General features: G+C 37.1%; 1 protein-coding gene across 49 annotated transcripts in view; it reads left to right on the top strand.

The window, feature by feature from the left end:
- Positions 1-24,931, top strand: part of LOC145686312 (uncharacterized) — a 955,404-nt gene that overhangs the window by 188,174 nt on the left and 742,299 nt on the right. For 17 of the 49 annotated variants that reach the window (XM_081759464.1, XM_081759467.1, XM_081759462.1 and 14 more), the window contains 2 exons: positions 2,956-3,048; positions 10,863-10,952. The exons of 15 other annotated variants lie outside the window; for them this stretch is intronic. In XM_081759464.1, coding sequence (XP_081615590.1) covers positions 2,956-3,048; positions 10,863-10,952 — 183 coding nt within the window. The remainder of the gene's footprint in view (positions 1-2,955; positions 3,049-10,862; positions 10,953-24,931) is intronic. 17 more of the 49 variants (XM_081759466.1, XM_081759473.1, XM_081759483.1 and 14 more) reach the window with 2 other exon arrangements.

The following is a 24,931-nucleotide window of genomic DNA, read 5'->3' as shown; positions in this document are numbered from 1 at the left end:
TTAAGTAGAATCATTAGTTCAACATCCCACAATTATAGCTTGAAGGTTAAAAGAGACGAATATGAATAAATAAAATGAATTATGATGAAAGTAACCGTATAATTAGAAAGAGGGAAGAAATAGTCACGGATATGATGTGTCTGCCTAAACTAAGATGGCATGATCTGGAAGCGAACGAATGACCTTTGGAACCGGAAGTGAACACTCTCATTAGACCACCATACACACGTTATGGCAGGAATAGGTGATTCCAATCCCGAGATCAGGACGTAAACTTCGTGAATTTCACTAGAGTTTAACATGAGGTGAAATATCAGACTGTCACGCCTCGAACAAATCCTGATAATCGAGTTTCATCTCGAAAAGGTGTATCTATTTTTGTTAGACTACTTCCGTTTTGCCTCATCTAGCCTCGTAGACAACACTAATTTTTGCACACAATGTAACACATATGATGTACTAAGAAATGATAATCGTGGAGTGTGGACACGCTATTAGTTCGGAAATGTTTTTGTTTTTTAAAAATCTAAATTTTTAAAAATATTTTTGTTTGAAATTAATATTAATGTGGACATACGAATTGTTTATGCGTGGAACGAAAAAATCATTTATGTTCTAAACATATGCAGCTTTCAGGATGGAGTAAAATATTCTGTTGTGAAATAAGTATTACACAATTAGTTCTATTCTTTTATGGAAATTAAAGAATATATGCTCTAAACATCCAAGTTTTCAAGCACCAAAAGCCAAGGAGCACATAAATACTTTATTTTGTCCTCTTTGTTAAATGAGCGTTACGTACTTTTTTTCTCACCCTCGCTTAGCGGTGAAGATAAGCAAAACCCTCATGGCTATCTTCTCAATCTTTGTGGTTCGCTTGAAGGCGAAACGTCACATAGCAAACAAGAGCCTTCAACACATGTTTCCTTTTGTTGTGTGATTTACTCGAAGACATGTTATTTCGTTTTTGCACATGATTAATGGATTACTGATTTGTCATAACCCACGCGGATGGCTGTTCTGGGTAACAATCATCTGATCTCTGTCGCAGACTGTGATCCATACACGACGAATTTAGTTGTGTAGAACTCACTTACAGTTACACTAATCATTATTCTCCGACGGACATCAAGCTATTAGCAGCATACAGCACACTACAGACATACACACTAGTCGAATTTGCTTGAATCTGACAATGGCCTTTTTTTCGGGTGTAGTAACTAGTGCGCGGGGCCGTGCTTTAATGCACGTTGACCTGGGTTTGATTTCCGGTAGAGAGCATTGAAATTTGAACACATTATAGTTGTTCGGATTCCATATAAAATTATAGGTCCACGTTCCATATAGTCTAGGTGCTGAAAAGGCTAAACTTCAGGAAGCAGCAAAAGTCAAATCTGACGACGAATATTGAATGTTCTTAAATATTTCTCCACCTTATGTATCGACATAGCTAATGTAAGTTTTATTTGCACATGCACACTGATACTAAGTAAAACAAGACAACACAAGACCATACTGAGAATTTTGAGATATTCTGGTCTGCAAAATTAGAGTAGGGAGATATACTGAGTACTTCAAAAGTATGTTCCAGGTACTTGTTTTAGAAAACAGTGTGTTGTAGGCATGACTGCATGATAAAAATAACCTATTTGTGGTTGAATGTTACGGGTGTTATACTCAACACTATCTTCCATCCGGGAATCACTGTACATTTTTAACATGTAAACAGGGTGTAAGTTTGTACATATATATTTTTTCAGTACTCAGGGTGATGAAAACCTGGAAAACGGGAAAATTCAGGGGATTGAAGAAGACGGGGAATTTTTGTAAGAGTCAAGGAATTTCGATTTGCTAAGATTGAGGTTTTAAAAACATTTGAAATGAAAATTTTAAGACTATTCCGGATGTGGTTAAGTGTTTGTTCTTGAATTGGCAACTTCAAACGTAGAAACTTACCGGTGTTTTCCAATAACGATATGTAAATACGTTTTTTAGTTGTGTGCATTATCTTTTGCTTTCGCTTGTGCAGGAAAATATAAATTATAAAAAAAAAAGTAGTTGGATCAAGGATCCAATGGGAAATTCATTTTTGACGCATGCATAAATCCGACCTTTTTTCTTTTTCGTTCCTAATAGTTTCCATTTTATTGGAATTATCCGTCGTGAATTAAATTAGGGTAGCTTTTTATACAAATGAAAAGATTTTGGAATATGGTTACTTGTATTTGAGTGTAATTTTTTTTTTTTTTTTTTTTTTTTTTTTTTTTTTTTTTTAAACTCCGCAGTGTGTGTCTAATAGTGGTGTTAAAGTCTAACAAAAAGAGCGTGTCTCAGATTTTGGTCTTACAGTCTGACAAAAAATGTTCCCGGAAATATTCCTGACAGTAAACCTTGATTTACTAGAATGCATTAAAAATAACTAACTGCAGGCTGTTGAGTTGCGTTACAGAAATAAATTAAATAAGTTTTTATTGTAGAAATTTCCTGAGTGCCTGGAGACATTAATTTTCAGTTAAACAGAAGACACTTGTCACCATTGTTGGTTCTTTTCAGTTATTTTGAATAAACATATTTCGTTGTACGAGACGTTAAGTAGCAAATGTTTTTCAGTTGCTCCTTGATCGTTATTTTCTTCCACAGTTTCTCATTTTTGTGTGACCACTAATTCCTGTTAGAGCTAAATCTAAAGTTATGGTAGAAAAATGTTTTATAAGGAATGCTAGTGTCCATGGACATTGAGTTACACTTATAAATGTTGTGAGAATAATTTTATAAATCTTCTAACACTCTATATAACAGTATTCTATTTGCACTTAAAAAAATGCTATTATTGCGTATGTAATTTGATACGGTAAGATATTTTTATTTTGTGCGTATTTTGTTGATGTTCATGACTGGCTTGCTTGTTCTAGTATGTTTTGTTTTTACCCGCATGCACTGTGTTTGTTGTTTTAGAAGGAGACTTATTGTAGTCAGTTGACAAGAGCAATGGAAAAGAAGAGTATTGCGAAAGAATCCATATCAACAGGAGTCTCAATCAAAGAACTGGTAGGTGTACTTCGTAGAATATTTTCTCCCCTTTCTTTCAGCATGTAGAGCTTTAAATCTTTAATTAGAATAATTTGCTTTAAAAATGGTTATAAATAATTTAAAGTACGCTCGAGATTCGATATCGATTGCAAGTTCTACTGTACGAATATTTGTTACTAGACTCAAGATTTCAGTTGAACAAATACAGTAATGTCAATTACAATCCATACGAAGGAACTCAAACAGTAGTTAATTTACCTATTAATGAGAATTACATAAACAACACATATAACACTAAAACGATCAAAAAACAAACAAAAACTAACATTAAGCTTCGCATAAATCATTTTCGTGCATAAACTATATCTGTCAAAATGAGTAATGCGACTAAATATTCTCACTAATAAACCCAATATAAAGACTGGAGTGGAACTACTTCTCTCTTTCAACACATTTTTGTAGGCTAAGAAAGTACTTCCATCAGCGAATAAATATGGGATGGGCATATTTTATTGGCACCTCTGTGGTGGTTTTCACGATAATTTGTTTGTACCAAAGTTCAGAGGGAAATTATCTTAGCTTATTGTTTGCGTGAAACGCCTGTTTCACTTGAGGTTTTTAAACTTTTTTTTTTCTTTTCATTTTTAGGTTAAATGAGACTCTCATATTTGGATTAAGTGTAAATGAAACTGAAACATACACTAAATTTCGAAATTCAGAACCAAGCAAAGAAAGGTTTAATAATGGGCTTTAGCAATCATACTGTAATCCGATTTGATGGTATCCAATTATATAGATCAAGCGGGTCCGTTCAATTTCTTCTTTGAGCCATCCGAAGCTGTAAGAGTAGACTTCTTAAAGATGAAATTTAAGATTATAAATTTTGACTGCAATAAGTGATCACAATACTTGTAGTTTTGGAACCATACTCAAGCTAATACGATGTGCGCGTAGATATAAAATCAGATCCTATCTAAACATAAAATTGAGCTTTTCCTAATAAAATTAAACTTACTCCTTAATCGTCGAAATTGGTCTTAAGTCAGCGCTACCGAAAGTTGGCATGTAATTTGCAGAATCCACAATAAGAAAAACAAAACCATTGCCGATTCTTAACGTATTTAGTCTGCATTTAATACTGGGAGATCTTTTTATCCTGGAAAGTGTTTGAATTATTCACTTCAGACTTTAAGTAAATACGTACTTTAAATAAATGTGACACTTGCCTTTGAAGATAGTGTTTTTCTACCCTTTCTTTGGGTGTGTCCATAAACAGTACATGCCAAACTTATGTACTCCTCTTCATGAATAACTGTTTGTGTGCCACCAAGCGTCTGTCTTCTTTTATGAAGTCTGGAAGTTAGGTTCATGGGAAAGTTGATATAGCGAAATCTGTGTACGTGGAGTTGCTAACTTGAAGATGCCAATATCTACTTTGCAATGCACTAGCGAAATTGTTCTAACGCACAGCACAGGTTAGTTGTTGTCACTCGATGTTTGTTGTTTTTTAGTTCTAGGTATTGAACTAAACCTTAACAATTAGGGCAGTGTTGACAAGAAAAATCTTCGTGCGCGGTCTTATGGATACTGAACTGAACTGAACCTCAACCACTGAGAGAAGAGGTTCTGTAGGATTATTGGTGTATTCAGATAGTGTCTTTTCTCATATCTTGTAACTTTCCCGCTAGTCAAGATTTAAGAAAACTATTGAGGGATTAGTCCTGTGGAACTGAATTTACGGAATATGATTAAAGACTAAATGGCACTGGAATTAATGACATATGGAGTTTTTCTGAGATTAATGCTTAAATAAAGGTCCAGTGGCTTGATTGCCTATTGGGATGTCAATCATCCTTGACAATACATTGTACTCAGCGTTTGGATATTTGTATACTCCTTTTATCCTTCACGTCCTAGAGGGTATGGTGTCGGGAAAGAGAGGGAGGGGGCGAAGGAGACTACAATTAATGGATGATATAAAAACAGAAAGATCATACGCGAAGACGAAGAAGTTAGCAGAGGACCGTGGAGCATGGAAGCTTCTCAGCTGCGGCAAGTGACCTGCCAATAAAGGCAGAATACCTATGATGATTATGATTTATCCTTCAAATTAAGAAAGAAGGAAAGAAAGTAATAAATGATGTAAGTATGACTTTAAATGCTTACGTTATCTCTGTCTCTCGTCGCTAGTGTGCTTTTTATCGTTTTGTTTTACTAGGGAATGACCTATTTTTGTAAACATACAGACAGGGTTTATTTTTCTTTCTTTCTCCATAATGAGGGCGAGAACCAAATTCCTTGCCTTTACAATTATTATAAAAGAGGAAATATTGCATCGTAGTCGATCATGTTGACTTTCCGGGATGATTTCAATGAAAAACAAAAGTTTAATTTTACATCTGTCACACAAGTTACACTATTTTCAGATACGACATTTACATTTGTTAAGCGTGGAATATGCAGATTATTATTAATCATAATTAGAAGAGGAGCAACTTAGCTTGCTAGTGTGATTTTACGGTTTATTATCGAGGTGACGTATAGGGAAACTATCTAGTCTGGGTACTAGCTGCTGCACAAAGGACTCTGGTTTGGTATTTACACCGATTGACACACACCAATTTAAGAGAATTTTTAGTGTGCTGTGATATAAAATGAATATGGAGGCCTACGCTGTAGGACAAGAAAAATAAATACCATCATACTAGACATTTAATTGACAGATTCTGGAAAGAGGTAATTGAGGAACCGAAAGAGAAAATCGGAAGCCACATTACAATTTTAGGGGGAATATATCTGGAGAACCGGGAAAGGTCATGGAATTTCAGAAGTCTGAAAACGGTCAGGGAATTCTATTCAAGACTGAGAATTTCCAAGAATGAGGTTTTATAAACATTTAAAATAACAGTTATAAGATGATTTCAGATGTGGTTAATATTTTATTTATTTATTTTAATAGCCAACTTCAGACTTAGAATCTTATCTGTTTACCACTAACGGTGTGTAACAAATGCATGTTCTGTAGTTGTGCATATTATCTTTCGCTTGTTCAGTGGAATATCTTATTGGTGAATCATCGACAAAGTCAGCAATCCAGTGATAAATTAATTTTCGACACACGCATAAATCCGACCTGTTTATCGTTCTTTCTTCGTTCGCATTAGTTTCAATTCTATCGGAGTTTCCTGTTCTGCATTAAGTGAGGGTAGCTCATCACAAAATGTTTTCATTGTAGTATATTTTAATTCGTAAACATGTTTATTTCGAATGAGCTTATGAGTTCACTAAAACTACTGATAAAGTTTGCACCTCAGCGTAAGCGTTGGGTCAATACTCAGTGAATAACCGGTCTCATTTCTTCGAACTCACGAGCTTACTATTTGAACTCCCGCGGTTTACCACTGAGCCAACATGACCACTCTGGCTGAGCAGCATGTGCGTTGGAAATGTTGCTGTTTTTTTTTTCGCCTTTGTCTTTTTTTATTTTATTATGGAAACGAGAATTATGTTCCCTGTCTTTCCTTTCATTGAAAATGTTCTTTTACATATGGAAACCTAAATGACAGAACAACGTGCTGATATGAATACGTAGTTTCGAAATATTGTATCATTAAGTTTTTCAGTCAATGTTACTTTTTCTACATTTAATAATAATTCAACTTGTCTTATGTTTTTCTGCTTTCAAATATAATATCTTCACATTCTTTCCCAATTGCGAAGGTTGGGTTAGGAGCTCGAACCTGAGATCTTTGGTTGACTTTCCCAAGATACCCGAAGTTGGACTTGGAGAATTTTCCGCTCAAAACAGTCATAATTAATACGGTCATCCTTCTTGGAATAGTGTACGTCACTATGCTGGAAAATAGAGTTTAAATTCAAGAAGGTATATGTGCAAACAGAAAATGATTACCTTCTATAGGTCATATAATATGTAAAGCCAGTTTTGAAGCAGTTTTTATACCTAATCTTTTCTGTCTCTTTCTATCCACACTAGCTGAAATTTCCGTTTTTCTTACGAGAAGAATAGATTCAGGGAGTTAGTTGCGAAGATTTAAACTCTTTCCTATCATTTTTAGGATACCCATTTCAGTCAAACTGACATGATTAAAACCCAGGACAATCCACGTGGTAACTATGCTCCAAAATTCATTTCAAACTTTCTATCAGTTTTCCCATGAGGGTGAGACAGACACCGTTGATGTCATTTTTAAGTATTGAGAAAGCATATATGGGAAGGTGAAACTCAGTATTTAAACTCCTTAAGAAACAGACACATCCGGATCTTCATGGTTAAATTACTTCTCATTCGCTAGTTCTCAGCACACAACCCCTCCATTTCTACTACGCAGCATAAAGTCATTATCATTAACGTATCCTCTATTCAAGGGAACCAGGTATCTACAGATCTTAGTAAGCATCTACTATGGACCTTATACACTAGTCTTATAGGATAAGGGTGCAGGGTAGTACGCGTCACACCCATCGAAAGATGTACCAAAGAGGTACGTACATTGGTCTTAAATGCTCGTAAAAGGGAATAGTGCTCATCCAAGGACCATCTTAGAGAATAGAATGCAGAGTTACCCACCCGTCCAAGGGAACCACAGGAGTACGTCCTCGGACTTCGACACTTATTCAAGAACTCATTCATGGGATCATGTATCCATACATGGACACAGAATGATAAGCACATACCTTAGAGGATAAGGGATGCATGATACCCACCTCACCCCATTCATGCAAGAAAACAAAGATGGACCACAGAGGTACGTACCTTAGTCTTAAAATGTTCATTAAAAACAGGAAGTGCCACCCATAAAACTGTAAACACCCATCGTAGAGGATAAAAGGTGCAAGGGTAGTCTATCCCCACACCTCTTCAAGAGAACGACAGGGATACGTATCTGCACTTAAACTAATCGAAGACAGTAAGGTACTTACTCATTTAGATATGTGTGTATATATATATATATATATATATATATATATATATATATATATATATATATATATATATATATATATAATATATTCGCACCTATTCAGAAGAATCGCAGGGATACGTGTCTAATCCTGGACGCCCATCACAGAGTAAGGTGCTAATCCATAGGGCCAGGTACCGATACCTAGGCACTATAGGATAACCATTTTAAGAGCATAATCGCCCCACCTCGAATATCCAGAGGAACCACAGGGGTACGTATCTGGTCCTAGATACCTATGAAAGAGTGAGTTACCCCTCAATAGGATCATAAACACCCATCATAGAAGACGAATAACATCAAACTCCTTGAAATGTCCAAATTTTTTTTTTTTTTAATCCATCCAGGGGAACAGGCTAGAACTCCAAACTTTGAGAGGTACATATTTACACCGCATAGACCCATCTCCGAAATTTTGGGAGTGGAGAGTCATATCGCTGACAAATTTGAGAGGTCGTTGATCTATGACGTTATATTACGTGACCGGAGTCAGTCACATGATTCCCAACATCAAATCAGTGCCGATTCTTCTCAAGAGAGCGCTAACGCTTTCGCCTTCAGTGCGAGCGGTCCCGGTGGGGCCACTCGGTCGAAAAAGTGTAAAACTCTTTCAGACCAGCCACCCTGAATAAGGTTTTCCTGCGTTTTCCTCATTCACACCAGGCAAATGCCGGGGTGGTATCTAACTTATAGGTCCCAGGCCGCTTTCTTCTTTCCATTTCCCCGGATAGTGTGCTCGCCGAGCGACGTCATCCCTCAAAACGTGACGGGCTAAATGGCCTTAGGCACCGAAAGCCCAGAAATCTAAATCCTAGTCCTAATCTTCTCAAGAGCGATTGTTACTATAGTTTCTGGCTGTTAATAGTTCATGTATATTAAGAAAAAAGGCAGCTGTTTTTTGAATTAAAAAAAAAAAAAAAAAAAAAAAACGCTGTAGGTTCTTCTTAGCACATATTTCTCTTGTAGTCATGTGGTCATGACCTTCGAGCTGTGCGAACGAGGAGCAAATACACTACTATTGATAATAACCTATCTTCTTTTTCTTCCTTTTCTTAGGTGAGTATTCTTTAACTCTAGAAGTGGCACCAATACATACTCCAATTTTTCTAAACATTCCTGATTTTTTTCTATCAGTAAAGTATTTAGAACATTGAGCATGTTTTAAAATGGTTATTTGGTTTTAAAAGTTACATACTCGTGAATAAGACCTAATATTTTGAAATACTTTCCATTTATAGTTTAAGAAGGATCAGTTATATAAACATTGTGTATCATTTTACGTAAGAGAAGATATATCGCTGAAGAATATTCTGTCTTTTTGAAAGAACAAGTACTGCTGAAAGCTATTCTTTCGCTACAAGACCCAAGAAAATGCGAGTATCTCAGATAATTAATTTTATTTACAACATACATAAATGAGTGTGTTGCTTGATTTATGATTAACACGTCCATATTACAGATGTTTAGTATGCCGTCCATCACTATGTAGTTGTATTCAAATTTGACGTTCCATATACGCAAAAGTTGATTGAAAGATGTCTTTGGTGATTGCAGCAACTTTGCGTCGAATATTTGATTTCAGTTTCAGCACACTATGAGGCGTGCGGGCAAATATCCTTTCTTTGAGGGATATGTCCATGAAAAAAGAAAAAGAAAAAAAAAGCCTGTGTTAGATCACTAGATTTTTGGGACAGAATTCTTAGAAATTCACCACCCGTGAAAACTACCCTGCGCTGTAATGTAGCTGGCATATTTAATTCGTAATTGTCAAGCTGACTTGTTAAAATTTGTTCACAAATTGATTGAAAATGTATACGTAATGGACAATGTTCAAAAAGTCGAGTAACAAATTCGACCTATTATTATATGGCATCTGGATATTGCATATTATACACGTGTGTTCTCCAAATGCGTAATTCATAGTATATAGTGCATACTATACACGTTTGGTTCGGATGCGTATAAGTAATATTCTGAGAGCTAACGTACAGTCTTACATGGAACTATACTTACCTGTAAATCATGTAATGTGAGTAATTCGCCACGTTTACGGAACATGCTCTCGAATCATTCGCGATATGCCATTCAGTTCTGTGTATGCGGTGGCTCCAGTTTGAGTGCAACACAGATTTTTCAGTCATGACTTTGCCACTCTGACAAATAAATTAACCTGATTTTCTCACAAAATCTGGTGAAATACCTTAGGTTTTGCAAGCATTGCTTTAGATCTGCCATTGTTTTAATCGGAAATGAGCGATTTACCGTTACCGTGTATACCTGGAACGCTTGCTTTCTGACTCGTCTAACCTTTTATTGGTTTCTTAAATACCGAACTTCTAATTTACTAGGAGTGTTATATAATTCTGTAGGGCTATTCTAATATATATACTTAACATTGGGCTTGTTTATCAGTGACGATCGACGATGCACACCATTAACCTGTTCTTCTGCAGTAACCGCGCGCACTAAGCAGAAAAACTGAGTGCCAGTAACTCGCACGTCACTGAGTACTCGATTCCACAGAACCGTGGAATAGATACCGTACGATACAGTTGCAGGTACTAACTACAGTCTAAAGAAAGAGCGTAAGAAGCAATTTGGACAGGTCTTTTTAGAATCATCACGGCGCTACGCTTTTGGTTAGTATTAGAGCCACATATTAACAGCCATTCAGTTTCCAAGCTTTGAGGTTCCTTTTAGTTCTACAGACGAGTTTTCTGGTAAGTCTGTTTCTTTCTTTCAGGACTAACAATATTAACTAATGCTACTATGTAACTTGTTTATCTTTACTCAATATTTTCGCTATGTTGCCTTCAAATTACTAACTGCATTAACATGTGTTCTTAACAGTGTAGAAGCTGGGGAGATTTGAGAAAGATAGATACTAAGGTACCTCAAAGGAATGAGACTTTTGTCCTTGGAGTATCTGTAGCGGAGTTGGTAAGCAATACTTAAATAATGTTGTTTTATTTATTTATTTATTTGTATTGTATTGTATGTGTGGCAGGAAGTAAGGAGGAGTTTGAGTTCTCGTAACCAATTATTCCAGTTTTTGACATCAAATTTGAATTCAAAATTTGTTGGACTTCAGTTTCTTCTGTATAAGATACTTAAGCTGCATAAAGCTTGTTGAACAGATTAGTAATTTTTATTGGATGCTCGCACTAAATCGCATTAAACAAAACATTTATTTCGTATCATCCATTGTTGAAAAAGTAGTGATGGACGTTTTGGTTTCGAATTTCATTTATTGGGGCATTTAAATTATATTCAACAGCAAAGATAAATACATACCTATGATATTATCATCAATACCAAGATACAGAAACACACTCCAATATGAGCAATACACATTTCTTTGAACGCTTTCTAAACACGTGGATGACAATGAGGATGATAATTACATGGTTCTTCAAACACAATGTAATATTTGCCAAAGTTTTACATGAACCTGTGATAAACAAAAGAAAACATCTTCGAAGCTTATTTTACTTCAACAAAACTAAACGAATAAACAAACAAGTTCTGATCAAGGAAATCTAAATAGTGTGTGGCATACTGCAAAAGTAATTTATTAATAGTATAAAACAATCAGTCCCTAATATCTGGAAAATTATTTAGGGTAGGTACCAGCTTTAGTAAAGTACTCTTTACATAAGATACAGATACTGGAATCGTTCTGATGGATCTCATGTCAAACTCGAATTACCCTTTTTATGTTCATTTGCCATGTAGATAATTTTAAAAGTGAACCGCGATCGAACGGAAGTTGTAAATAATTTTCTTCTTTAAATGCATGTGCCTTTGGACACTCACGTGCTTAGTAACACATGTAAATTAACAGGAAAAAATATTTATCGGAGCTCCTTGTCCAACAACTGCAGTCAGAGTACGTTGTTTCGACTAATTTGCCGTGCGCCATACATGTATTATGCTTATATTAAAGAAAGCATAGACATACTTTGCCTACTTGGTCACCATAATATAAAGAATGTAATAAAAATGGTGTTCTAATACACAATGAACTGGATAATTAGTGACATTTTTGTTTAAAATTGTAGTAAAATTACGCAGGAAATGAACTAAAATTTTATCTCATGATAAAGTATTCTATACATAACACATGAGTAACTAGGTAATATTTGCGTGTATATGAAATGGTTTGGCAAGATAGGAACCATAGCGTTCTTTTGTTTTTGTTTCCCATCGTATGCTAAACCAATTCAGTCGGGATTGCTACACTCCAGTTTCCAAAGGACTTGTGTTTTTGTTTTCTTTGTTTTTCCATCTTGTAGGTCTACCCAGAGGTACCCAAAGGCCATGACTCGTACAAAATCCAGTGATCCATGTATATTGTGGAGTTTCATATTATGCAACTTTCTCCATTTGACAGTTTATTCAACCCTTTAGGCTACAAAAATTTTCTTCAAGGCTATTTTGAAGTATTCTTAACTTGCGCTCGTTAGGTCGTATTAATGACGAACACTCACATCTATACAATACTATGGGCAAAAATATTGAGCGACATGTACGGTGTGGAAAACGCAATCAGATGGACTTTAAAAAAAAAAAAAAAAAAAAAAAAAAAAAAGAGCCAAGTGTCTGATTTCGTTCTTAAAATCAATCTACAAAGACCTTGGACAACACGTGATATGCATTTGTCGTGTTAATCTTCATATTGCTGGATTCGAATCAACATCCATCAGCTCCAATAGGTTCGTTCCCATGGTTTCAGTGTTACTTTCTTGTTTCCAGTTTTTTGTTTGTTTGTTTGTTCAAATTAGTTTTTTGTTTTATTCTTGCTCGAATATTGAAGATTCTCTTTTAAATTTGTGTCTCAGTCGTAGATGTATTTGATATTTCGTTGCATTTCACTGTAATTGCCTTCAAAGCTTCGGCTTCCCTTTGTTTACTTTCTGGTTACTGGGACTTTGAAAGTAGCACTGAAAAGTCTTTTATAATATTCACAAATGCACTTCAATTGAAACTGTCGTTGCTACTTGTCCCTTACATGGCGTTTAAGATACTGCGCCATAGGTCACCCACAACGAAATGACTGCGCGACGGATGGGAGAGATGAGTAGTCACTTCCTTTATTGATACGAGTCAGTGCTACGCGCAGAGGAAACGCGACTGAACGTTCGTAAATCTGGAGCAGTCTAGATCTGAGTAATGGGTTGTTTTATTGATACAAAATTGAGAGAGAAGATGAGAGTTACTCCAGGTGTAGTTACTCCGATCCTCGAGCAGGACTTCTCAGGAGTAGTTACTTACTTTTATTGATATCACTCCTTATCTGTTTCTCTGTGTGTTGGTGACTTACTGTCGGTCACTGACATAGTTCATGCTCCGTTCTTAGAAATTTACTTACAGGAAAGAAACATTTGTTTCCGATTGTAGTTACTCAATTGAAATGTAACGCAAATTAGATACGTTACTTAAAAATTTGTTACACGTTACCGTTACAGTTACTTTGGAGAAAATGTAACGCGTTACTAGGAAACGTTACTTAAAAAGTAACGCATTACTTCCGTTATGTTACTTCCCAAAACTAAATATATATCTAATATGTACCTATATATCTAATATATATGTATTACCCTGTACTCTTCAATATAATCATCTGTCGCAGTAAAAGCATTATCTTAGTGAACATTAAGCACAACGTTTTGAATTCGCGCCTCATAGTAATTTAGTTTTACCGCCAACATTTAAAATCCCCGTGAAATATAAAGTTACTTTGACAATTTTGTTCTTATAAAATGAGACAAGCAAGACCAACCAAATTTACAGAAGTATGTTTTCAAGTCATGGAGAACATCTATCAGTATCTGTTTTGATAATTTTCAAATTTAAGAAATAAATCAATGTACCCCTCAAATTTTAAAATGAGAGCATCAACGTACCCATATCTATGAAAGAATTGATAGGTGTGCTCGTTCATATAAGCGTATAATACTATAAAGCGTTATCGAGGAGGATAGAATAATAGATCAAAAGCCTCTAAACTTTGAAATTTTCAGAATTGTTTTCCCGAAAAAGGGAACAAGATGGACTAGCCAAACGTACAGAAAGATATATTCTGGTCTTAATAGGCATTTATCTAGTTTTTTTTTTTTTTTTTTTTAATAAGTTTAAGGGGTTGGTCACTGTGCACGTTCCGAGATTTTAGAGAAATATGTTTATGTACCAATGTCTAAAGAAGGACAATGAGCCTCTGTACTTAATTATATAATCTTATAAAGTAATAAAGCCTCATCAAAGAGAATAAAATGTTTTGAAATCCTATATATTTTTAAAAATTTTTACCCATAAAAGGGAACGAAATGGACCACCCAAAATTACTTACACCCTGATCCTATATCACTATAACAAATGTTTACTTTTGGCAATTTCAGTAATTTAAGGGGGTGGCCCTTTGCACTCTACGCAAAAATTGGTGGTGGGTCAAGGTACCCATGCCAAAGTCACGGTGGCACTGACCCCAATGACGTGACCATGTCGTGTGACGTCCCTAAGCAAATCAGCCGAGTGTCGTCTAGTCTAGCTCATACTACTACTACTACCATTATAATACAAATGAAGTTCGATTGTGGCATTTTTAATGGAAAATTATGCCTCTCCAGAAATAATCTTATTGGTGCATACAGAGCCTCTAAAACTCGCCTGAGGGCATCCCTGTTCTACCCATAACTAAGTTTGATCAGTGTCCAAGGAGTTAATAGTGAAAAGTTATTTTGGAAATACAACCAGGCATTCATCCAGAAAATTTTGTTTTTGCAGGAAAAAATTAAAACGTGAGAGGGGAAATAGGTCGCTTCACTAAATAATGTCCTCTGCACAAGAGTGAAATGTAATTGCAGTTTAATTTACATTAGCTCCGTGGGAGGGGCAGTTAGCCATCTCCTGGAGGGTTTGACCTCAACTTGACTTTTCTTCGCAATGAAGGTGAACTTCACTCTCGTAATTACCTACTCGATCGTCTATGTTCGTGTGAAAGTCAGATGTTACATAGCAAACAAGGACCTTCAACATGTGTTGACAGAACAAGTTGAAAACTTCGTACTCTTGCTTGATTTGAAAGACAGAATACTTTCTTCCGTAACTGAACCTACAATTCAATTTGAACGTTTATAAATAAACATTATCTTGCGCTTTGCCAAATTCAGTTTTGCACGTTTATTAGAAGTCAGAATATACTGTTTTTTTTTTTTTTTTTTTCTCAGGTACTGCTAGAGCAATGAACATAACGTTCTTACAGTATCTTGAAAATACGAGATATGCTTCAATTCGTTTTTGTTTGTTTCCTGACTTTATTCGCTGATAACTTTCCAACTCTGCTTCGGAGACAATTATTTTAGTTTGGAAAATTTCAAAACTTCTCTGTTATTTCTGTTTTTGTGAACATTTAAATTAAACTTATACTGAAGGAATTAGGGTCTGAGCTATATGCATATAAAGCAAGTTATGATTTTACCGAAAGAGTAAAATCTTAGGAAAAACGGAAGTTTTAAATACATTTCGGCCAAACAGTCGCGGTCGAATTCCGAAAATTCTCATAGGCACTTGTTTCGACAGAGCAAAAGAAGAAAAAGGTTTATTTTCTGCTGCCACCCAATTATTTGCTTGTACGATCCATTTTTGAAATAAATTCTAAAAAAAGTAAATTCTATTTACTCGAAATAAGTTCATATATATATATATATATATATATAATTAAATAACAAGACTGGTGTCATAAATGTGATGTATTACAAAGAAAGTTACAATTGACCGTTATCCCCTTCAATATACTCCCCTCCCTTATCTATACACCGCTGCATACGTGCCTTCCATTGTTCAAAGCAATGCTGTAGGTCATCTGATGTCACACTGTTCAACAACTCTGCCGTTTTCCGTTTCACCTCTTCCACAGACGGATAATGTGTTCCCTTCAATGCACTTTCCGCTTTTGGAAATAGATAAGTCAAGTCACAGGGAGCCAGGTCTGGGCAATATAGAAAATGATCGAGCATAGGAGTGCTCTTGGCTGCTAAAAACTGCTTCACAGAAAGGGCATTATGGGCAGGCACATTGTCTTGTTGGAGGATTCATGCATCGTTCTTCCACAAATCCCGTCTCTTTTTCCTTATTCTTTCCCTCAGCTTGATTAGGACTTCTTTGTAGTAGGTCTGATACCCCTGAGGCACCCATTCAGTCATGATGATACCCCTGATATCGAAAGAAACGATGAGCATTGCCTTCACTTTGGACTTGCTTATCCGTGTTTTTTTTTTTCGTTCTTTTTTTTTTTTTTTTTTTTTTTGCGATGTGGGAGTCTTCCAGTGCATGGATTGACGCTTAGTCTTGGGGTCATACTGGAAAATCCATGTTTCATAACATGTGATGGCACGTGTTAGCAAGTCTGGTTCTGCTTTGAGTCGTTCCATGACGTCACAACAAATGGTCATTCGAATGTCTTTTTGTTCCTGAGAGTTCCGGGTCAATTTTTGCATAAACTTTTATCATGTTTAAATTGTCATGCAAAATTTGTCTTACTGTTTCTTTGTTAATGTTCGTCATGTCTTCGATCATCCGAATGCTCAGACGCCTGTCTTTCCGCACAAGTTCATTAATTTTTTGAACATTTTCGTCCGTTCTTGAACTCGTTCATCTTCAACCTCCTCCTTACCTTCTGAAAATCGTTTGTGCCATTCGAAAACTCGCGCACGTGACATAGCATTATCACAATACCCCTCTTTTAACATTGCACAACATTCCGTCGGTGTTTTGTTTAATTTTACCAATTTGATGTTAATGCGCTGCTCAACTTTACTGTTCACCATGATTCCGGCACTATGACAGAACACTGTCCTCTTCCTGCAAGCCTGCAAAGAAAAGAAAAGCTTTCAGAATCATGAAACAAACAGTGGCTGCTCATGAAGGTTCAAGATCAATAACACATCATTAGCTACCTCCTCCCCCCACGATCCTGCGCGACAGGAGGTGGGGAGTATCGTTATTTAATTGCCACACCTCGTGTATATATATATATATATATATATATATATATATATATATAGGTCTAGGAATTAATTCGTGCGGTTGGTACGCACACATTGAAGCTGTAGTACAAACACAAAATACATAAATACCTTAAGAAAAATATTGTCCATCGCTAGCCACCACTTTCGCCCATCTGTCAGGCAATGTACGGATTCCGTGGCGAAAGAAGTCCTCATCCTTGGAAGCGATCCAGTCAGAGACCCATCTTTCGATATCTTCTGAAGAAGTAAACCGCTGTCCAATCAAATCGTTGTTCATGCAATCGAACAAGTAGTAGTCCGAAGGAGCAACGTCTGGTGAATACGGCGGGTGGGGTAAAACTTCCCATCCGACATTTTCTAAATAGGTTTTGACCGGTTTTGCGACATGTGGGCGAGCGTTATCATGTTGAACAATAAGTTTATCATGTCTGTTCTCCCATTCTGGTCGTGTTCTGGCCAGAGCTTGCTTCAAACGCATTAATTGTCGTCGATAACGTTCTCCATTCATAGTTTCACCCGGTTGCAGCAGCTCATAGTACACCACACCTTTCATATCCCACCATATGCACAGCATAACCTTTGCACAGTGAATATCTCGTTTTGGTTGTGATGGACCTGGTTCACCTGGTTTCACCCAGGCCTTTTTTCGTTTAGGGTTTTCGTAATGGATCCACTTCTCATCACCCGTAATAATTCGATGCAGAAACCCCTTTCTGCTCTGTCGTTGAAGCAGCAATTCGCAAATGGTTTTTCGTCTTTCAACGTCTCTGTCTTTCAATTCATGTGGAACCCAATGTGACATCTTTTGAATCATTCCCATGGCTTTCAAGCGTTTGGAGACTGTTGTTTGATCAACGCCTAATGCTGCTGCAAGTTGTTCCTGCGTTTGACACGAATCCTGCTCGAGCAATGCTGTCAATTCTTCGTCTTGAAATTTTTTTGGCTGTTCAGCTCGCTCTTGGTCTGCCAAGCCGAAATCACCACTTCTAAACCGTGCAAACCACTTCTGACACGTTCGCTCAGCTAGAGCATGGTCACCATACACTTCCACCAAAATACGATGACTTTCAGTCGCACTTTTCTGCATGTTAAAGTAATGCAGCAGGACACCCCGCAAAAACACTTTATCAGGCACAAATTGCGCCATGTTCACTTAACTACAAACTGGTGTTGTTGACGCTTTAATCCACTGCCCTATACTACGAACGATACGCGATGACAGGGGTTTGCAACACATGTGTGGATACACGGAACTGTGGGACGCTCCGTTCGTTGCGCCATCTCTTGTCCACCCGCACGAATTAATTCCTAGACCAAATATATATATAATATAATATAATATGGTGAATGGTAACGATGCATTCCTTGGAAGGGGGTATTCTACAAGTATTCTGAAACATTTTCACTTATATGAACGGGGGTTTGCAAATCAATAGTTTGAGTAATTTGTACATTTTGATATCTTTGAAATTTGCCTAGCCGGTGCACGAGAAAATTGAACCTTGACCTACTTCCACATATCGTAGAGCAATGAAATTTTACATGTGTAATCCTGCACACCTATGTAGATCATATGACAATGTACAGTTCGTAACTCTGCACCGTTGCTGTGTTATAAGTCAGAACGTGAAATAAGTTGTATTGGTCCAAAATCCATTACTGCACCTCAGAAAGCAGCGTAGCAACGTCACAGAACTAGTTGTTCCTAAGAAATGACTACATGGTAAGGAAGAGGTGGAATGAAGGTGGTGTGTGGCCAAGAGAAAACTCGATCTGTGACGAATTTCATACCCTTCGTTCATCTGTGTGGCCAACATTCGAGCAGTGAGCGGGTGAGTTGTTTTCCAGGAGCTGGAAACCTTTTGTCACATGACAAGCTTTGGGATTTCACAGAATCCCGCAACGCACACAGTAGTGAATCGTAGTATATCCTGGTAATTGTAATATTCTTTCTCTCGAAAGCAAGTAGTAATACTCCACGCTGATCCCAAATAAACGTGATCATCACTTTGATCGTTCAGAGTTGAACACGGATTTCCTTTGGTGGTGGAACGTTCGCACCCTGTCTTTGGTTTGACTAGGTTTTAATGCATGTATTTATGCAAGGGAATGATTCAAGAAAGGGTTCGGACCTCCAACTCCGGGGTCACATCGGTCTTTTAGGTGGGTCTAGGATTTGGAAAGGAACTGACCCTGGCCTTCTAGAAGGTACCATTCCTGCCTTCGCCTGGTGGGAGTGAAGTAAACCAGGGAAAACCTAGTCAGACCAGTGACAGCGTGGCGATGTACTGCCACCAAGGGAAGTCTGTGTTCAACTCTGGGAGGCCAAAGTGATGATCATGTTTGTGATCGGCATGGGATATTACTACTTGGTTTGCAGGCAAAGGGTGCCACAATTACCAGGATATACTATGATTCAGTGCTGCGTGCGTTGCGGGATTCTGTGAAATCCCACAGCATGACATGCTGACAAAACATGTCCGCCTCCTGGAAAACAACGCATCCGTTCACAGCCGAATCTTGACAAGACAGATACACGACCCTGGGTACGAAGTCAGTCATAGTTCGAGTTTTCTCTTGGCCACATACCAACTTCATTCCACCTCATCTCAACCATGCAGTCATTTCCTAAAGGCAGGTAGTTGAGGGATGTTGCCACGCTACTTTCTGAAGTGCCGTAATGGATTTTGGATCAATACACCTTACTTCACGTTCGGACCTCTAACACAGCAACGGTACAGAGTTACGAGCTGTACGTTATCACGTGACCTACATAGGTATGCAGGATTACACATTTGAAATTTGATCGCTCTACGATATGTAGAAGTGGGTCAGGGTAAAATTTTCTCGCGCATTTCTCGTTACTCAGGCCGGCAAATTTCAAAGAAATCACAAATGTGCAAATTACTCAAACTATTAATTTGCGACCCCCGGTTCATATAGGTGAAAATGTTCCAAAATAGTTGTAGAATATTCCCTTGCAAGGAATGCATCGAATTACAAGTCACCCTGTATATATATGAAGGAAGCAAATGGTAATAAAATTATGCGTAGTTAAAGCACGTGTAGATGTAAAACTAGTAAAAAGAAATGGTTAAGTTCTTCAGCTAGTAAACTTTAGAAAAAAAGTAGAAGTGGGGAACAAAATACAAATGAGAACAAAATACGCCAACAACTAAATAATTACCAAGCAGCGATCATTTATAAGTCCAAAGGACGTCAGTTCGAATCCACTCTAAGCAGTATTTTTTACTATTAATAATGCGTACAGCACATGAAAGATGATAAAAGAGAGCGTTCCTCCCTTTTAGTATGTTAAGTGAAAACGAGGAAGCAGGTATATCTAATCAAGGTTAGGCATCAAAGGGCGGTGATCGGAAAAACGAAATTCTCCGGAATTTCGCACATGTCAGTCTCTACAATAGGCAAATTTCCTGAGAAATATGCCCATTGCAGAGACCATCATGTCAGAAATGCCGAAAAATTTCTATGCGCTTTTGCCGATCATCACCCTCTGAGACGAAAACTACCCTTAGTTCGAAAGTTTCTCTTTTCCGCTTTCTGTATATATATATATATATATATATATATATATATAGAGAGAGAGAGAGAGAGAGAGAGAGAGAGAGAGAGAAAGAGATGCTCCCGGAACTGACAGTGGGATGCGTCCCTTCAAATCGACGAGATGATAAATCCCACATTAACAATGCCTAATATAAACAGCTCTAAAACATCAAACTGATTATTGCAAGCATTATACTAAACTATCCGTTCACCTAAGGTACAAAGATCCGAACCACATATCCCGAATGCCAAAACATTGTGATTCACACATCTTCCCCTCTCCCCAAAAGTGTCCAGTGCAAAAACACACTAGTCTTTCGAGCCTTACAACAAAGTAGACGTAAACAAAGCGAAATGAATTACTCCGCGGCTCTCACGTGCTTCGGCAGCGAGAGACGTGAACAGCAAGATCGTCTGCTTACTTACTGTCGTCGCATAATTTCCAGACTATAAGGCTACAGTTTGTTGGTAAATAATAAACGACTGACACTGACTATTGCTATGTTGGAGATTTGAATTTTCTTATATAAACTAGATTCTCTATTCCTGTTGTCCTCTTTTGTTTTATAACCCGAGACGAAAATGGATTATTGTCACACATCGTCGCCATGAAACTCTGCATTCTACAATAATTTTAAATGAGTGGGGAAGGGCGTGAACGCATACGCATGCGCAGTAAATACTATATGTCCCGATACGGGTGAGGTTGAAGTAAAGCTACATCTGTTGTTAAATATTACATATATTGCGCTTATTATCACAAAATGTAGGATAAATTGAGATATTTATATTTGAAATCATTATTTTAGTAGGGATTATATTGCGGTAGGATACTAGTGCACTGAGACCAACAGCCAATCATTCGTCATCGACAAACTGGTAGTCAGGTGGGTTTGTTTACATCTACTTTTTTCTAAGGCTGGAAAGAGAATAGTTTTGGGATGAGGGACCATATTAAGACCGCAATATAAAGCTATATAAATACACTCGAACAGATTCGTATTAAGTAATTTCTTCCTACAACTAGTTTTATTCATACAGTATGTAACAGTCTTGTTCGTACACGTTGATTTTTTACTGAAATTAAACTTTATTCCAACTAAAAAGCAATACACGGCGCGCCAAGTGGTGAAGTAACCTAAGCAAATCCAGGATTGTTAAAAATATACAGAAATTCCTTTCTTAAAATTAAAAGAAAAAATAAAAGAAATGCATTTTCTAGTCATCTGCAAGGACTTATCTTTTGCGAACACCATTCTCGATTTAGTTTGTTGTGGATGTAACGTAATTCGCACAGATAGAATGAACACGTTAGAATTGATTTTGAGTTTAAAGTCCCATTGAGCAGCGAGGCTATATGAGACGAGGACCTACTGATTAACGTGGAATCCGAACCACATGAGCTCCCGCCGGGAATCGAACCCGGGACTCCCACGCCAAATGAACACGTTAGAGCTGGAACAGGCCATTGCTTCAGTCGAGTGATATGGGTTAGCTTATCGACCACCACCCGGTCGAGGATTCGAACCTGTAGTGACCCGCCCGATTGAGACTCACAAGTAAACCTTACGTTTGGGTGAATCGAGTTGCTGACTGAGACACATATGAAAAAGTAGTACTAAATGTGGTCAGTATTTCAGTGAAGTTTTAGGTGCGAAGCTCCAGGGGTTTAGGAGATACAGCTACCAGAACATCACATGGAAGTACAGAATAGTCTTCATACAGTTGGAGGTAAAAGCTCTGTAAGACCTCTTGTAACGACAAAAGGTGAATGACAAATATATGGGTACATATTAGGACTAGGGAGAAGTCATATAGTAAGGATATACCTGACGGCGGCCATCTTGAAATCCGCCATTTTGAATTAAGGTTAAGTTTTTAAAATAGGAATAGGGTCATGTGATACATGATTTAAGGCGCAAATTCAATCAGAAGAACAATGGTGTCGTTAATTTTGATTTACGCGCAATTGGTAAAAAGTTACAGGGAAATTAAATATTATTGCAGCATATGTATTAGTCCTTTACCCCACCTTGTAAATTTTGTGTTAATGATAATAATTAAATAAAAAGCAGGTGGATAAATATTATGTCTATGGTAAGAGTTGCCTTGATGGCGACCATATTCAAATCCGCCATTTTGAATCAGACAAAAGTTTTAAAGAAAACGCATAACAGTGACACCTTATTAATAGCAAATTTTACCATAACTCCAACGGTATAACCATTTTTGCTTCATCATTAACCAGCACAAAATTAAATGGATCGCTCCTTACGACTACTGCTTTGACGGAATTGCTAACGACAAATGTGTCAAGTGTAACTCGATTGCCTTTGTCAGGTGTGCTCACTGTGAGCAGAGCATTTGTGCAAGTCATGCACTCTTTTCTGAACTACATACTGATTGTACTAATTGAGGACTTTCTGTAAGAAAGACCCAAGTTCAATTATGTCTCAATTCCACTTTGGTCATTTTTCCTTAAATTAGCAACTTGTTTATGCGATAACAAATGCTGGTTAATGATAAAGCAAAAATGGTTATACCGTTGGAGTTATGGTAAAATTTGCTATTAATAAGGTGTCACTGTTATGCGTTTTCTTTAAAACTTTTGTCTGATTCAAAATGGCGGATTTGAATATGGCCGTCACCAAGGTAACTCTTACCATAGACCTAATATTTATCCACCTGCTTTTTATTTAATTATTATCATTAACACAAAATTTACAAGGTGGGGTAAAGGACTAATACATATACTGCAATAATATTTAATTTCCTGTAACTTTTTACTAATTGCGCGTAAATCAAAATTAACATCACCATTGTTCTGCTGATTAAATTTGCGCCTTAAATCATGTATCACATGACCCTATTCCTATTTTAAAAACTTAACCTTAATTCAAAATGGCGGATTTCAAGATGGCCGCCGTCAGGTATATCCTTACTATATGAGTTCCCCCTAATCCTAATATGTACCCATATATTTGTTATTCACCTTTTGTCGTTACAAGAGGTCTTACAGAGCTTTTACCTCCAACTGTATGAAGACTATTCTGTACTTCCATGTGATGTTCTGGTAGCTGTATCTCCTAAACCTCTGGAGCTTCGCACCTAAAACTTCACTGAAATACTGACCACATTTAGTACTACTTTCTCATATGTGTCTCAGTCAGCAACTCGATTCACCCAAACGTAAGGTTTACTTGTCAGTAACCCGGAGGATAAAAAGAAAGATTTTACTTATTTGTTTGTTTAAACAGTATTCCTTTCAGAATTGACTAGGACTGGAGATGTTATCCTCAAAGCACGAAAAACACGATGCCAAATCCTCAGTCACAGTTCCCAGACCGGGTCGATCGGGCTCTGGCTCGGTTTTAACTCTGGAACACGCACATGGACATAAATATGTGTGTGTGTGTTTGTGAGAGAAAAGACACAATAAGATGAATTATGGTGGTATTTCTTCGGATAATAAAAATTAGAAGAATAAAAACAATACGCAAAGACAAAAAGTATTACCAGTACTAAACATTATCAATAATGATTGCTACGAAAGACTAAAACGAACAGCTGAGCTCCTAAAGATGGAACTTACAATTGTGGCCAAACTATGTTAAGTACCCAACGGACTCAAAGGGGCCGCGGTGGCTCAGTGGTAGAGCGTTCACCTCTGGTGCTTGGGGTCCTGAGTTCGATCCCAGTCCCCGCCAAGTGAACTTTGTGGTGGACAAACACCGTGTGCTTGGGTTTTCTCGGGGCTCTCCCGTTTTCTCCCACTTTCTTCATTCCACCATTTCATTCATCACTCATCACAGTCTCCTTTAGCCTAACCGTGGGACGTAAAACTCAAGATTTCATTTCATTTTTTTCCAACGGACTCAAACCAATGTCCACGTGCACCAAGATAACCAAGATGTGCGTTGAAGTGACAACTGTACAGTGAAGGTGAATATTTATTATTATTGTTAGTTTTATAATAATAATAATAATAATAATAATAATATTTATTATTATTATTATTATTATTATTATTATTATTAGCAGCGTACTTTTGAGTTTGTACGGCGAAATTACTGAATACGTTCATTTATGTAATTCTCTTGCATTGTATGTCACTTAGTTTATTAGTGGGCACTAAATTGCTTCCAGGTCATAGAATAAAATTCGGAATGCAGTTTGGTGTAAATATCATTACAAGAAAAACATTACCGGTTTGTTCCAAACATCAGGTCTAAACTTAGCAATATCTGGCTTTTAATTACGTGATAACATAGTGTAGGGGTAACGTGCTCGACTTTTGAGTAATACTTCTGACCAGCGTAGGTTCAAATC

This window comes from Thermobia domestica, chromosome 5 (assembly GCF_964235325.1).
Source record: "Thermobia domestica chromosome 5, izTheDome1.hap1.1, whole genome shotgun sequence".
Taxonomy (NCBI): Eukaryota; Metazoa; Arthropoda; class Insecta; order Zygentoma; family Lepismatidae; genus Thermobia; species Thermobia domestica.
Note: the sequence above shows the minus strand (reverse complement) of the source record. Positions and strands in the feature narration are given on the sequence as shown.